The 14,686-nt window shown below is 34.5% G+C and overlaps 1 protein-coding gene across 8 annotated transcripts in view; it reads right to left on the minus strand.

The window, feature by feature from the left end:
* Positions 1 to 14,686, minus strand: part of HDAC8 (histone deacetylase 8) — a 226,833-nt gene that overhangs the window by 111,342 nt on the left and 100,805 nt on the right. Inside the window, exon 11 of one of the 8 annotated variants that reach the window (XM_040467755.1) lies at positions 8,829 to 9,339. The exons of the other annotated variants lie outside the window; for them this stretch is intronic. Coding sequence (XP_040323689.1) covers positions 9,280 to 9,339 — 60 coding nt within the window. The 3' untranslated portion in view covers positions 8,829 to 9,279. Of the gene's footprint in view, positions 1 to 8,828; positions 9,340 to 14,686 lie in introns of those variants that run through there. 8 annotated transcript variants of the gene reach the window in all.

Consider the following 14,686-nt stretch of genomic DNA (forward strand, 5'->3'; position numbering starts at 1 on the left):
ATCAACCTCCATTCTGCCATACTTCCATTATTGTCACCTCCTCACTCCACACAACAGTTAGAGTAGTTTTAAAACATATATCAAATCACAGTACCCCTCCTGGTTAAAAGCCTTCAGTAGCTTCCCACTCTATTAAGAATGAGTACCAACTTCTTGCCATGGCCTACAGGGCCCTGTAGAGTCTGGTCCCTGCCTATTCCATCTTATAACCCTAATCCTTTAGTGACTAGCATTAGTTATAGTGACTTCTTTCAGTACCCAGAACACACCAAACTCTTTCTTACCTCATGGTCTTTGCATATGGCTGCCTATTCTGCCTCAGACACTAGCCCTCTAGTTGTTTTATTTTTAACCTGGCTGGCTTTTTCTCATCCTTTAAGTTTAGCCTTAAATGTCACATCTTCAGAGAGGCCTCTGCTAGTGTGTACATCCATTTTTCTCTATCTCTGCACTCTTTGTAATTCCATCATGGTACTTATCACAATTTATAATGATTTTCACTTATGTTTTACTTGTTCTGTGGTTTGTTTTCCTCACTGGATTGCACATTCCATGATGCAGGGACCACAGCTACACTGCTCACCACTATAGCCTCAGCACCTGGCACAATGTCTGGCACATTGTTAGCATTCAGTAAATATTCCCTGAATGACTTAATGACTTGATAAGTCAATCATTCAATTACTAAAGCGGGGGGGGGGGCATATAAACTTTCTTATATGGTTGGTCTCTTAGGTAAGAGAAACTGTAACTTTAGCTAGAAACGTAATTGTTGAGATGAATCACCTTGCCCAATACAGTTGAGAAGTATTGTAGGAGAGCTTAATCAAGCAAGAAAAAGATAAACTTTTAAAAGTCTGGTTCTTAGTCCCTTTATGCTTGTGAGTGACTCAGGAACGACAAATATAATTACTACAAACCAGTGGCTTTCAATAAGGGAAGATTTTGCCTCACCCTCAGGGGACATTCAGCAATGTCTGGGTATATTCTTGGTTGTCAAACTGTGCAGGGAGTGTGCTACTGGCATCTAGTGAGTAGAGGGAAGGAATGCTGCTCAGCATCCTGTGAATGCACAAGATTCCCAGTCTCCCCATAACAATTAATTATATACCCCAAGAAAAGTCAATAATGCCAATACTAAAACAAAAACAAAAGAGAAATAGGACTATCATCTAACTTTGTGAAACATAATACAATGGCCTAATGTAGGTGTTAGTGTTCTATAGGATTTGTAAAACTTAATAATTGAAGCCATTAATAAGCTCTTTTTTTCTAAGATTTATTTCTGTTCTTTAGAACATATTTTTGTTTTTTTGTTTATTTCAAAGAATCTATCCATTGATGGACTTTAGGAAATTGCTGAATGTTCTAAACTTGTATCTAAAATTGTGTAATTGTAAGCATTTATCTAGAAGGAGGGAGCATCAGGGGTCCATTACCACCCAAAAGATTAAAAAGCCACTGGTATGGAGAGACCTCTGTGTTGTCTGGATTATATTTTAAAAAGTCATGTTTTGCCGAATATATGTTCTGCAAAATGCTTAAAAGGGCTTAAAAATATGGGTGCCCTTTAGGGCTACCTTAGGAGGCAGGCAAGTGTGGTGGAAGTTCAGTTTGGTTTCTTTCTAGTAGTAGGGATAATACAGGTTTCACTGGGCTGTTTGGAGACCATGTGAGGTAATTTATATAAGCCCTAGTAAAGTGTTAGGCACAGAGCAGATGCTCAAAAAATGTTATTTTTCTTCCCTCTCAGAAGGGAATTGTGAGGAATAAATAAAGTAATTCTTTGAAAACTAAATGAAATAATGCATGTAGCTTGTTGTCTGGTAAGTAGTACATGTTTAATAAATTGTTACTTTCCTCCCATGTTTTCTTTATGCCCAAATCCTGGGTGTTATCATTGAAAGTAGAGAAAAAGTATAAGCCCAGAAATATGAAAATTTTGAGAGTCAGTCTTGGCTCTGCTATTTTACTAGCTGATCCTGGTCAAGTTATTTTCTGAGTCTTACTTTTCTTATTGGTAAGTGAGAGAATAATGTATACCTCTCAGAATTGCTAAGAGACATAAATAAGATAATATATATAAAGGATATAACATGGATATGCTTACATGGGATATAATTGGTGCTTAATAAGTGTTAAGTTCTTTTCTCATTCAAACAGTTCTTAAATCCTACCTCTGTCAAGCCTTTCTGCAATAGGAGGATCATTTGCTGAATGTCTGGTACAATGACCTTATCTAAATATAAAACTCAAATGTAAAATTTCTAGCACTCATCTAATTATACTCATACTTGTTCATATAAAATGATAATATTTCATTTTGATATGTTTTCAGCATTTTTCTTCCCTGAGCTCTCTGTGTCAGCAAGGGCTATTAGGTTAAATCTGCATAGCATCCAATACAGCAGCACCGTGTACATTTTTAAAAAATGTGTTAGGCACTTATTAGGGATCATATTCTCAGTATTGAAGGACTAAGAAGAAACAGGTCCTTGGCTGTGGGTTTTACCAATGTTTCTGACATTAACAATAATAATGCCTAAAATTTAATTTAAATTAGTATTATTTGTTTACTACATATTAGTAATATATTTAAATATATTACTTATATGTTCCAGTCACTGTACTAAGCATTTTGTGTAGACAAATACATTTAATCTTCACAATAATCCCTATTTTATAGGTGATGGACCTGAGGGACAGACTGGTAAAATAATTTTCTCAACTTGTCTAATATATATTGGTACTATGATCATTCCCTGGAGCTGGTCTATGAAAACAGGTCTCTCTGATAAATATATTCATTTAATTTTTATATTTTAATTTCAACAATTTATTTACATTTTAAAGTAAGTTATACATACATGGTAAAAACTTGAAGAGTTATACAATGAAAAGTAAATCCTGACTTCTGGATTCTGGTAATGATAGAATAGCTTATATCAGAATAACCATCATGATAAACTGAAGGTATTAGCACCCCCCAAACAGGCAGAAACTAGAGGGAATTCAACCCTTGAAAGAAAGGAGCTACACTGGGTTGGAGTCACAGTTTTTATATTTTATGTGATGTGTGGTAGAGCTCAGGCAGTTAGCTACAGGGTTATTAGCCTGAGAATTCAGAGTACAGAGTTCAGGGTTGCCAGAGTTTCATAAAACAAGACCCAAAATCTCCAGGTTCAAATAAAAACCCACTCATCATACAAAGAATCAGGAAAATCTCAACTTGAATGAGAAAAGACAATCAACAGATGTTAACACCAAAATGACATATATGTTAGAATTATCAACAAGGATTTTAAGGCAGCCATTATAAAATGTTTCAAGAAGCAATTACAGGCATGCTAGAAACACAATAAAAAATAGAAAGTATCAACCATGAAATAGAAAACATGAAGAATGGAAATTTTAGAACTGAAATATACAATAGTCAAAATAAAAAAACTTACTGGATGGGCTTAACAAAAATATGGAGATACAAAGAAAAGCATCAGTGAATATGAAAACAGAGCAATAGATCACCCTGTCTAAACAACATAGAGAAAACAGAGTAAAAAAACAATAAACAGAGACTTAGGGTCCTGTAGGACAAGAACAAAATGTCAAACATTTGTGTCATCAGAATATCAAAAGAAGATAAAGATGACATTTAAAAAATATTCAAAGAAATAATGGCTAAAACTTCCCCAAATTTGGTGAAAGAATAATCCTACATAATCAAGAGGCTGAATGAAACCTAAACAGAATAACACCCCCCCACCAAATCCATTCCTCCAAGACATATCATAATTAAGTATCTGAAACATAAGGAGAAAAAACAAAAATAAAAACTGTGAAAGCAGGTAGAGAGAAATAAGGCATCACTTTACATTCTCACCTCTATGGAAATAATGATTCAAATGAAAATGAATTTCTCATCAGAAACCACAGAGACCAGAAGGAAAAGGCACATTTTTAAGTGCTGAGAAAAACCCCTTATATCCCAAAATTCTATAGCCAGTGAACATATCATTAAGTAGTGAAAGAGAAATCAAGCCATTCTCAGATGAAGGAAAACAAAGAGAATTTGTCTTCATTTATTCTACCCTAAAAGAATGGCCAAAGGAAATTCTGCAAACAGAAAGGGAATGAAAAAACAATAAATCTTAAAGCATTAAGAAGGAAGAAAGTACAACAGAAATTATAAAAATATGGCTAAATACAGCACATTTTCCTTCTCCACCTAAATTTTGAAAATTATGTTTGATGGTTGAAACAAAAACTATAACAATTTCTGTTGTGGTTTTCAATGTATATAGGGTAAAATTTTAAAATATTATATTAGAGAGGAAGGTAAAGGGACATAAAGTCAGGTAAGTTTGCTATAGTTTACTCAAAGTGGCAAAATGTTGATATGTGTGTGTGTGTGTGTGTGTGTGTGTGTGTGTGCGTGTGTGTGTGTATACACACACGCACACACACACACATATATGTACCTATATATAAAAAATATATATTTTAATACCTAAAGCAACTACTAGAAAATCTATACAAAGTGATATACTCAAAAACACTATAGATAAATTAAAATGGAATTTTAAAAAGAATGTCCAAGTAATCCAGAGGAAGGCAGGAGGGAAAAACAGAATAAACAAAAAATAAATATAAAATGGCATACTTAAGTCTTAATATATCAATAACTACATGAAAGGCAAATGATCTAAACACACCAATTAAAAAAGATTGATAGAATGGGTAAAGAAAAAACATGGCTCAATTATATTTTGTCTATAAGAAAGTCACTTCAACTATAATGATATAGAGAAATTGAAATAAAAATGATAGAAAAAGATGTAATATGTAAATGGTAATAAAAAAGCATGAGTGGCAGTTTCATAAAAAAGAAAACCTATACCTATAATATGATCCAGCAACTGCATTCCTTGTATTGATCCCAGACACATGAAAACTTACATCCACAAAAATTGTACACAAATGTTTAATTTTAATAGTCCCAAATTGGAAACAACCCAAATGTTCTTAAGTGGATAAATGGTTAAACAAACTATGGTACTTCTATACTGTAGAATACTATTCAGCAATAAAAAGGTTTAACTGACTGAGCCACCCAGGCACCCCTTACATCAATAAAAAGGAATAAAGTATTGAGGCATTGGACAACTTGGACAGCTATCAAGGGAATTATCCTGAGTATAAAAAAGCCAATCTCAAAAGGTTACATATTGCATGATTCCATTTATATCACATACTCTAAATGAAAAAAAAATATATAGACATGAAGAACAGAGTATTGGCTTCCATAGATTAGGGAGTTAAGGGAAGGGAAGGTAGCTATGGTTATAAAAGAGTAGCACATGGGAGGTCTTTGTGGTAATGGAACAGTTCTGTATCCTGACTGTGGTAGTGGTTACAACAATTTATACACGTGATAAAATTTCATAGAACTAAATATACACACACATACACACAAAAATTAGTGTGTGTAAAATAGATGAAATCTGAATAAGTCCTGTGGATTATACCAATGTCAATTTCCTGGTTTTGATATTTTACTATACTTATATAAGAGAAGATATTACTATTGGGGGAAACTGAATGAAGGGTACATGAGACTTCTTTGTACTATCTTTACAATTGTGGATCTAAAACTATTTCAGAATGAAGAAGTTTAAAAAATAATTGGATGGAATGGGATAAAAGATTAATTTGAATGGCTAATAGCAGACTAAATACTAAAGAAGAAAGGATTAGTAAACTTGAAGATAGATCAGTGGAAATTAAACAAATTGAAGCATAGAGGAAAAAATATTGGAAAAAAAAGACAAGCACTTCAGTGACTTACAGGACAGTATCAATCAATCTTTTTTTTAAAGTTTATTTATTTTGAGACATAGAAAGCAAGGAAGGGGCAGAGAGAGAGAGAGAGAGAGAGAGAGAGAGAGAGAGAATCCTAAGTAGGCTCCGCACTGACAGTGCAGAGCCTGATGTTGGGCTCAGACCCATGACCTGAGCCAAAACCAAGAGTTGGTTGCCCAACTGACTGAGCCACCCAGGTGCACATGGTATCAATCAATCTAATACATGTTAACAGGAGTTCCAGAAAGATAGGAGAGATGGAAATAGGGCAAAAACTGAGTCAAGAAATACCAGCCAAGAATTTTCCAAATTACATCCCAAACTGGAACCCACAGACCAAGGAACTCAGGAAATCCCAAGTAGGATAAACACAAAAAAGTACACTGGGGTACATCATGGTCAATGGTCTGAAAAGCAAAGATAAATATATAAATGCAGCCAGAGAAAAAGACATAGTATACCCAGGGAAACAATGATAAAAACAAGACTGACTTTCCATTAAAAAAATGGAGCCAGAAAAATAAATGTCCATCTAGAATTTTATATCCAGCAAAAATATTTTTCAAAAATGAAGGCAGAAAAAAATTGGAAGCAGATAAGTAAAAGGGTTCTGCATCTGGGTATGAGGGGAAAGAGGATATGAAATTATTTTCTCTTTAGAAACAACTAGAATATTTACCAAATATAGGAAATTTTTTTAAAGACATTGAACAATATGCAGCACAATATAGTAATCTGAGAGAAAAGAAATACAAATAAGGTGATCCCTATGATTACCTCAGTTTTCTGCCAGGAGGTAATCCCTGGACTGTGATGCAGTGGTGGGGGATCCAAACAGAGTCTAACAATCTCTGAGGAGATCAGATAGAGATTGGAATTCCTAAAGGTGTTTAGAAATTGTGGTGGTGGAGGTAAGCCATAAAAAGCGTACTAGAGGGGCACCTGGGTGGCTCAGTCAGTTAAGCATCTGCCTTCGGCTCAGGTCATAATCACACAGCTCATGAGTTTCAGCCCCGTATCAGTCTTTGTGCTGATAGCTTAGAGCCTGGAGCCTGCTTCAGATTCTATGTCTCCCTCTCTCTGCCCCTCTCCTGCTCACGTGCTATCTCTCTCTCTCTCTCTCTCTCTCTTTCTGTCTCTCAGAAGTAAGAACATTAAAAAAATTAAAAAAAAGTGTACTAGAAATATGCATAGAGGTCCCCTTGAGTCTTTTGATGAATACAAATCTGAATATGGATAGAGTAAAACCTCACAAAGAATCTAGAAAAAATTTCCAAGGAAGTAATTACTAAGAAGTTGTAAGAGAAACACTCCCTAAAGTTCACATAAGGTCAAAGTGGAGAGACCTCAATGAATAAAGGGGGGCATCAGTAGGGACTTGAGAGAAGCAGTTCCTTCAAAATGGGCTAAATTAGCTCTAGTGTAAAGGTTACTCAAGGTCTACTCTAAGTGAGCTTTTAAAAACAAACCTCAAAAGGATCAAATTGATCCACACTAACTTGTCTATCAAAAAAAGTACAATCCTCTAAATAAATACAAAAGAAAAATCCAGCACTCAACAATGTAAATTCACAATGTTGGATATACAATTTAAAATTTTAAACATACAAGAAAGCAGGAAAATACAATCTATATCCTGGAGAAAAATTAGTCAACAGGAAGAGACTCAGAAATTACAGAGATAAGGGAATTAGTAGACAAGGACCTTAAAACAGCTATTTATAAATATGCTCCATATGTTCAAGGATGTAAAGAAAATATGAACACAGTGAAGAGAGAAATGGACAATTTTTTTCCTGGTCATATATTTTTTAAAGATTTTATTATTTGGAAGGTTTTTTATTTGTAATAGAAGTTCTAGAAATGAAAAGTACAATATTTGAAAAGAAAATTCACTGGATGGGATTAATAGCAATTACATACTGCAGAAGAAAAGATCAATAAACTTGAAGGCAAAGCAAGAGAAACTCTTCAATATGAATCACAGAAATAAAAGACAAAAAAGGGTCTCTTGGGGTGCCTCGGTGGGTCAGTTGGTTAAGTGTCCGACTTTGGTTCAGGACATGATCTCATGATTCATGAGTTTGAGACCTGCATCAGGGCTGGTGCTGACAGTGCAGAGTCGGCTTAGGATTCTCTGTCTCCCCCTGTCTGTGCCCCTCCTCCACTCATGTTCTCTCGCTCTCTCTCTCTCACAGAAATAAATAAAAAAAGGGGGGGTCTTAGTGACCTGTGGGACAATACAACAGGTCTAACATAGGTCTAACTGGAGTCTCAGTAGTAGAGGAGAAAAAGAAAGGACAGAAAAGAAATAATGGCTGAAATATTTCTAAATTTGATAAAAGCTACAAACCCTCAGATCCCAGAATCTTTGGGTTCCAAAGAGGATAAACACACACACACACGCACAGAAACCACACCAGGGCAAACTATAACCAAGATGCTGAAAACTAGTTACAAAGAGAAATGGTAAAAGCAGCCAGAGGGAAAAAATGCAGGTATTATACAAAGGAACAAAGAGAAGAATGATTACAGAGTTCTCATGAGGAAATATGCCAAGTTCTGAAAGAAACAATTATCAACCTAGAACTTTATATCTTAAAATAGAGAAATATCTTTAAAAATGTCTTTAAAAATTAAGACAAACTAGACTTTTCAAACAAATCTGAGAAAATCTGTTGCAAACAGACCTACATTTTAATACAAAATTAGCTGAAGTTCTTAGGGAAAATGTAACTTTTACCAGATGGAAACCTGGATCTACACAAAGGATTGAAAAATGCTGAAAAGGATAAATATATGGGTAAATGTAAAAAAAAATTTCGAGGTGCCTCGGTGGTTAAGAGTCCAACTCTTGATTTTGGCTCAGGTCATGATCTCATGGTTTGTGGGATTGAGCCCTGCATCGATCTGTACTGTCAGCACAGAGCCTACTTTGGATTCTATTTCTCTCTTCTCTGTGCCTCTCTTCTCCTCTCCTCTCTCTCTCTCTAAATGAATGAATGAATGAATGAATGAATGAATAAATAAATAAATTTTTCTTACTTATCTTTTAATTTCTTTAAATGATAATTTAGGGCCGCATTGGGAGCAGCATGTCCAGTGGTGACTGCATATGTGCTGACTGCAAAGGAGTGCCACTAAAGCCCATGGAGGAATGAGGGAGGCTGTCAGCCTGGTGGCAGAGTAATAAGTGGAGCAACACAGTCCAGTCAAAAGGTGGCACAGCTCAGGTCGGGGCACTGGGTGTATGGTCCAAAGCTGCTCATATCTGGGGCATTCTAGTCTGAGCACTGTGTCCTGTGGCTGGTATGAGTAGCTATCTAGCCTCCCTGCACCCCCTGATGGGGCCCATACAACAGGTTCCCCTACTTTGAGACTTCTTGCCTGGTCAGGCTCTTGATCTTCTCTTCCATCCCTTCATTTGTTTTTCAGCTCTTTGCTCTGAAGTGCTGGCACCATGACCAGTTCCTGTACTCCCTAAACACAAGAGGGACATGGAAAAAGTATCCTTAGCTACACCTTCTATAATCTCTATAACTTTTTGTATTGTTTAGTAAATCATTATTTTGAAATCCCAGAATTTTTCTTCCACTTAGAAACATAAGAATATGGATTGTTGGCTTAATAAAATGAGATTAGAAGGCTTGCTGTCTCAAACCAGAGCTGTAACATCTATGTTTAAAGAAGCTGAAAAAGATGAAACTGAAGTATCAGGGAGGGCTTTGACTCATGGTAGGAAGACATTGACTTCAAAGACATGGTTAAATTGTAAGCAAAGAATGAAATTACGATTAAAATTACCTTTATATATGTAATTAATTTACCTTATAGTGTCTTACACATGGAACATTTTCATATAATTTCAGAATAACTTGCTACTTAAGTTGTGGCATCATTTTTAGATCATTTATTCATAAAGGGAAAGAAATGGAATATTTTAAGTGTAGACATGATGAGCTTATTAAAAATCAAAAGTTGTTAAGAGTTTTTCAAACTAGAATAAGTCACTGAAGCATCTTATGCACAAGCCATCAGACTACATAGACTGGGGCAATGCACATAATAGTTTAGAGATCAGTAAAGCAAAGTAGACATTGCTCAATGCCTACTGAATGAAAAGTTAGTAAAATAACCATAGTAATGCCTCTTTTCAATGGCACAGTAACTTGTTTATTTAAACATTTAGCTCTAAACATGAAGACTTAATCATTATCTTATTCGCATAATTATACTTCACTTTACAGACAAGTTCACAATGTGGCTGGACTTGTTTGGCTTGCAGTCATGTGGTATCAGCAGTGACTAGTCTTTGAAGAAGTCTTTTTCTTTGTTCATGGTTGACAACAAACACAAGTGGTACTGAAATATTAAAGTGCTGAACAACTTGTTTGAATCTCATGGTTTCTCCTGGAGCAACTTTGTTTATATTTGCATGGAGGTACAAAAGCAATAGTAGGTAAAACTGCAGCTACCATGATATAAATTAAGACAGTAGAACCAAAGTATACCAATAGTTACTGTATTCTTTATACTGCCATGTAATCACATTAAAAAATTCAATTTCAGGGGCGCCTGGGTGGCGCAGTCGGTTAAGCGTCCGACTTCAGCCAGGTCACGATCTCGCGGTCCGTGAGTTCGAGCCCCGCGTCAGGCTCTGGGCTGATGGCTCAGAGCCTGGAGCCTGTTTCCGATTCTGTGTCTCCCTCTCTCTCTGCCCCTCCCCCGTTCATGCTCTGTCTCTCTCTGTCCCAAAAATAAATAAACGTTGAAAAAAAAATTAAAAAAAAAATTCAATTTCAGTTAAGAATGTCCTTGGTGAAGCACTAAAAATTATTAAATCTTGATCCTGGATTTAATATTCTGTGTCACAAAATAGGAGGTACAAAAAAGGTGCTTCTGTTATAAACTACACTATTGTGGTTGTATTGAGAATAACATATCTGTAATTAAGTCGTGGCTTAACTAGCCACTTTTCATGGAATACCATTTTTACTTGGGAGAAAAACTGATAGAAAAACCATCATTAAATACTTGGGTATTTGGCAGATACTTCTCAAAAATGAAGTGAGCCTTTAGGATAAACAATGGACATAATTTTTTGCCAATAATGGTATTTACATTTTTGAGTGAAAATTAAAATTTTGGAAAACTTCATTTTGCCATTGTAAGCTTAACAGCTTCGCCAAACTTAAGCTTTGTTTCAATGAGATTAGTGCTGATATTAATGTAATTTTTGACAGTGCAAAAAATGTTTCAGCATTTGAAATATTCACATAATTTAGTGAACCAATATTTTCCAAATAGTCGATATGTACAAGATGGGCCAAATACCTATTCAAAGTACAAGATGACAAATGAATTTTAATGTAACAGTATATAAAAATTCACTGATACAGTTTCAGATTCCACACAGCATTAACCTTTAAGAAACTACCATTTGTAGACTTTTTGTGTAGTAGCAAAGAATATCCACAATTATCTGTAAAGGTTATTGAAATACTCTTCCCTTTTCCAACTACATATCTATGTGAAGGTGGATTTTCTTCATATACTTTAAGAAAAACAACATAACCCATTGTAGAAGCTGGTATGAGAGATAACCTGTCATTTATTAAGCCAGACATTATAGAGATATGCAAAAATATATAGCAATGACATTCTTTTCATGAAATATTTTTGACTTGGAAAGTAGAGTTATTTTTAATTTTTTTTAACGTTTATTTATTTTTGAGATAGAGAGAGACAGAGCATGAATGGGGGAGGGTCAGAGAGAGGGAGACACAGAATCCGAAACAGGCTCCAGGCTCTGAGCTGTCAGGACAGAGCCCGACGCGTAGCCTGAACTCACTGACCGCGAGATCATGACCTGAGCCGAAGTCGGCTGCCTGACCGACTGAGCCACCCAGGCGCCCCACAAAGTAGAGTTATTTTTAAAAAGTCATAACATGTTATCTGTGCTAATGTATACTGGGTTTATTTTTCTTATTTTAAATAATAAATGTTTAAAATTCTTTTTAAATATATTGACTGTTTAAAGCAAGACAATAACAATGTATCGTGGGTTTATAACACCTGCAAATGTAAAATATATGACTACAATAGCACAAGGGAAGGAAAAGAGAAAAATGGAAGAACATTGTAATAAGGGTGCTATATTACACATTAAATAGTGTAATACTAGTTGAAGGTAGAATATGATAAGTTAGAAATGTATACTGTAAACCCCTGAGCAACCATGAAAAATCAAAACAAACAGTTATAGATAATAGACAAATAATGGACACGAATGGAACCTTAAAAATACTCATTTAATTGAAAAAGGCAAGAAAATAGAAACAGGGAATAGATGGGAAAATAGAAAACAAATAGGAAGATGGACTTAAATATAAACATATAAATAATTTATGCAAACATAAGTGGTGTAGGCACTCTAGCCAAAAGGCAGAGACTGTCAGACTAGACTGGATAAAAAATCATGACCCAACTATATGTGGTCTATGAGAAATTCAATTTATTTTTTTTAATTTTTTTTAACGTTTATTTATTTTTGAGACAGAGAGAGACAGAGCATTAACAGGGGAGGGTCAGAGAGAGAGGGAGACACAGAATTTGAAACAGGCTCCAGGCTCTGAGCCGTCAGCACAGAGCCTGACGCGGGGCTCGAACTCACAGACCGCGAGATCATGACCTGAGCCGAAGTCGGATGCTCAACTGACTGAGCCACCCAGGCGCCCCAAGAAATTCAATTTAGATATGGAAACACAAATAGGTTAAAAGTAAAAGAACAGATGAAGATATACCACACAAATAATAATAATAATCACACCACTCAAATAATAATAAAATCGGCGCAGATGTGACAATATTAAAATCAGACAAAGTAGACTTCAGAGCAAGGAATATTACCAGAGATAAAGAGCAGTATTTCATAATAATAAGAGGGTCAATTCATCAAGAAGATATAACAACCCTAAATGTGTATGTATCTAGTAACAAAGCTTCAAAAATACATGAAGCCCAAACCAACATAAGTGAAAGGAAAAATTACCAAATCCAAAATCATGGTTGGAGATTTCAACTTTCTTGACAAGTGACAGAACAAGCAGACAAAATCCATAGGGATATAGAAGACATAAATAACACTCTCAACTAACCTGACCTAATTGATAATGATAAAAAATGTTGTCCAATAACAGTAAAATACACATTCTTTGCAAACTGCACATGAAACATTCATCAAGATAGATCCTATGCTGGGTTGTAAAACAAACTCCAATAAATATAAAATGACTGAAATCACACAAAGTATGTTCTTTGAGCACAACAGAATTAAACTAAAATGAAGGTAAATAGATATCTGGAATGTCCTGAAATACTTGGAAATTAATTTTTAAAAACCCATGCTTCTAAATAACTCATCAAAGAAGAAAATTAGAAAATATTCTGAACCAACTGAAAATGAAAACATCAAAATCTCTGGGATGCAGCTATAGCAGTGCTTAGATGAAAATTTATAGCATAAAATTCTTGTATTAGAAAAGAAGAAAGGTTTAAAATCAATAAACTAGGTTTCTATCACAAGAGACTAGAAAAAGAAGTAAAAGTCAATACAAAGTTAGTAGAAGGAAGGAAATAACAAAGATATGAACAGAATAATAAAATAGAAAAGAGAAAAATGAAGTCAATGAAAAAGCTGATTCTTTGAAAAAAAAATACAGTTCAATAAAACTGATAAATCACAAGTTAAAATGATCAAGAAAAACAGGAACGGAATACTAGGAATGGAAGAAGGGATATCACTACAGCTTCTACAGACATTAAAACAATAATAAAAGAATATTATAAGTGAGTGGGCAAATTCCTCAAAGACAAATTATCAACATGGAAGCAAGAAAAAATAGAAAATCTGAATAGCTATGTAACTATTAAAGAAATAGAATTCATAATTAAACACCTTCCCACAAAGAAAACTCCATACTCCAATGTTTCACTGGTGAATTCTATCAAATACTTAAGTAAGAAATAGTATAACTTTTACAAACTCTTTCAGAAAAAAAGAGGAGGTGGGGACACTTCCCAAGTCATTTTATAAGATCAACATTGCCCTGATATCAAAACCAGACAAAGACATTACAAGAAAAGAAAACAAGTCAACATCCCTCATCAACATTGACACAAAAATCCAAACTGAATCCAGCAATACATAAAAAGGATACTATACCATGACAAACTAGGGTTTATTCCAACAATGCAAGGTTTAACATTTAAAAAGCAATAATTAATGCAATTTACTGTATTAACAGAATAAGAGGACTCCATATGATCATTTCAATAGATGAGGAAAAAGCATTTGACAAAGTTTAACACTTATTTGTGAGAAAATTCTCAGTATATTAGGATTAGAAGGGAACTTCCTCAACCTAGTATAGAACATGTATGAAAAAACCAACAGCTAACATCATGCTTCATGGTAAAAGATTAAGTGCTTCCCCCTATGATCGGGAACAAGACAAGGATGTTTGCTCTAACCACTTCTATTCAACATCATATTGGAGGTCCCAACCAGTGTAATAAGGCAAGAAAAAGAAATAAAAGTCATAAAGATTGTAAAGGAATAAGTAAAACTTTCTTTATTCACAGATGACATGTTTGTATACATGAAATATGCTAATGAATCTACAAAAAGCTACTAGAGCTAAAGAGTTTAGCAATGATACATTATTCAAGATCAATATAAAATCAATTGTATTTCTATATTCTAGCAACAAACAATTGGAAATTGAAATTTAAAAATACCATTTATAATAACATCAAAATCATGAAA

Source organism: Herpailurus yagouaroundi, unplaced genomic scaffold, assembly GCF_014898765.1.
Source record: "Herpailurus yagouaroundi ecotype Mexico unplaced genomic scaffold, PumYag 67569, whole genome shotgun sequence".
NCBI classification, from domain to species: domain Eukaryota; kingdom Metazoa; phylum Chordata; class Mammalia; order Carnivora; family Felidae; genus Herpailurus; species Herpailurus yagouaroundi.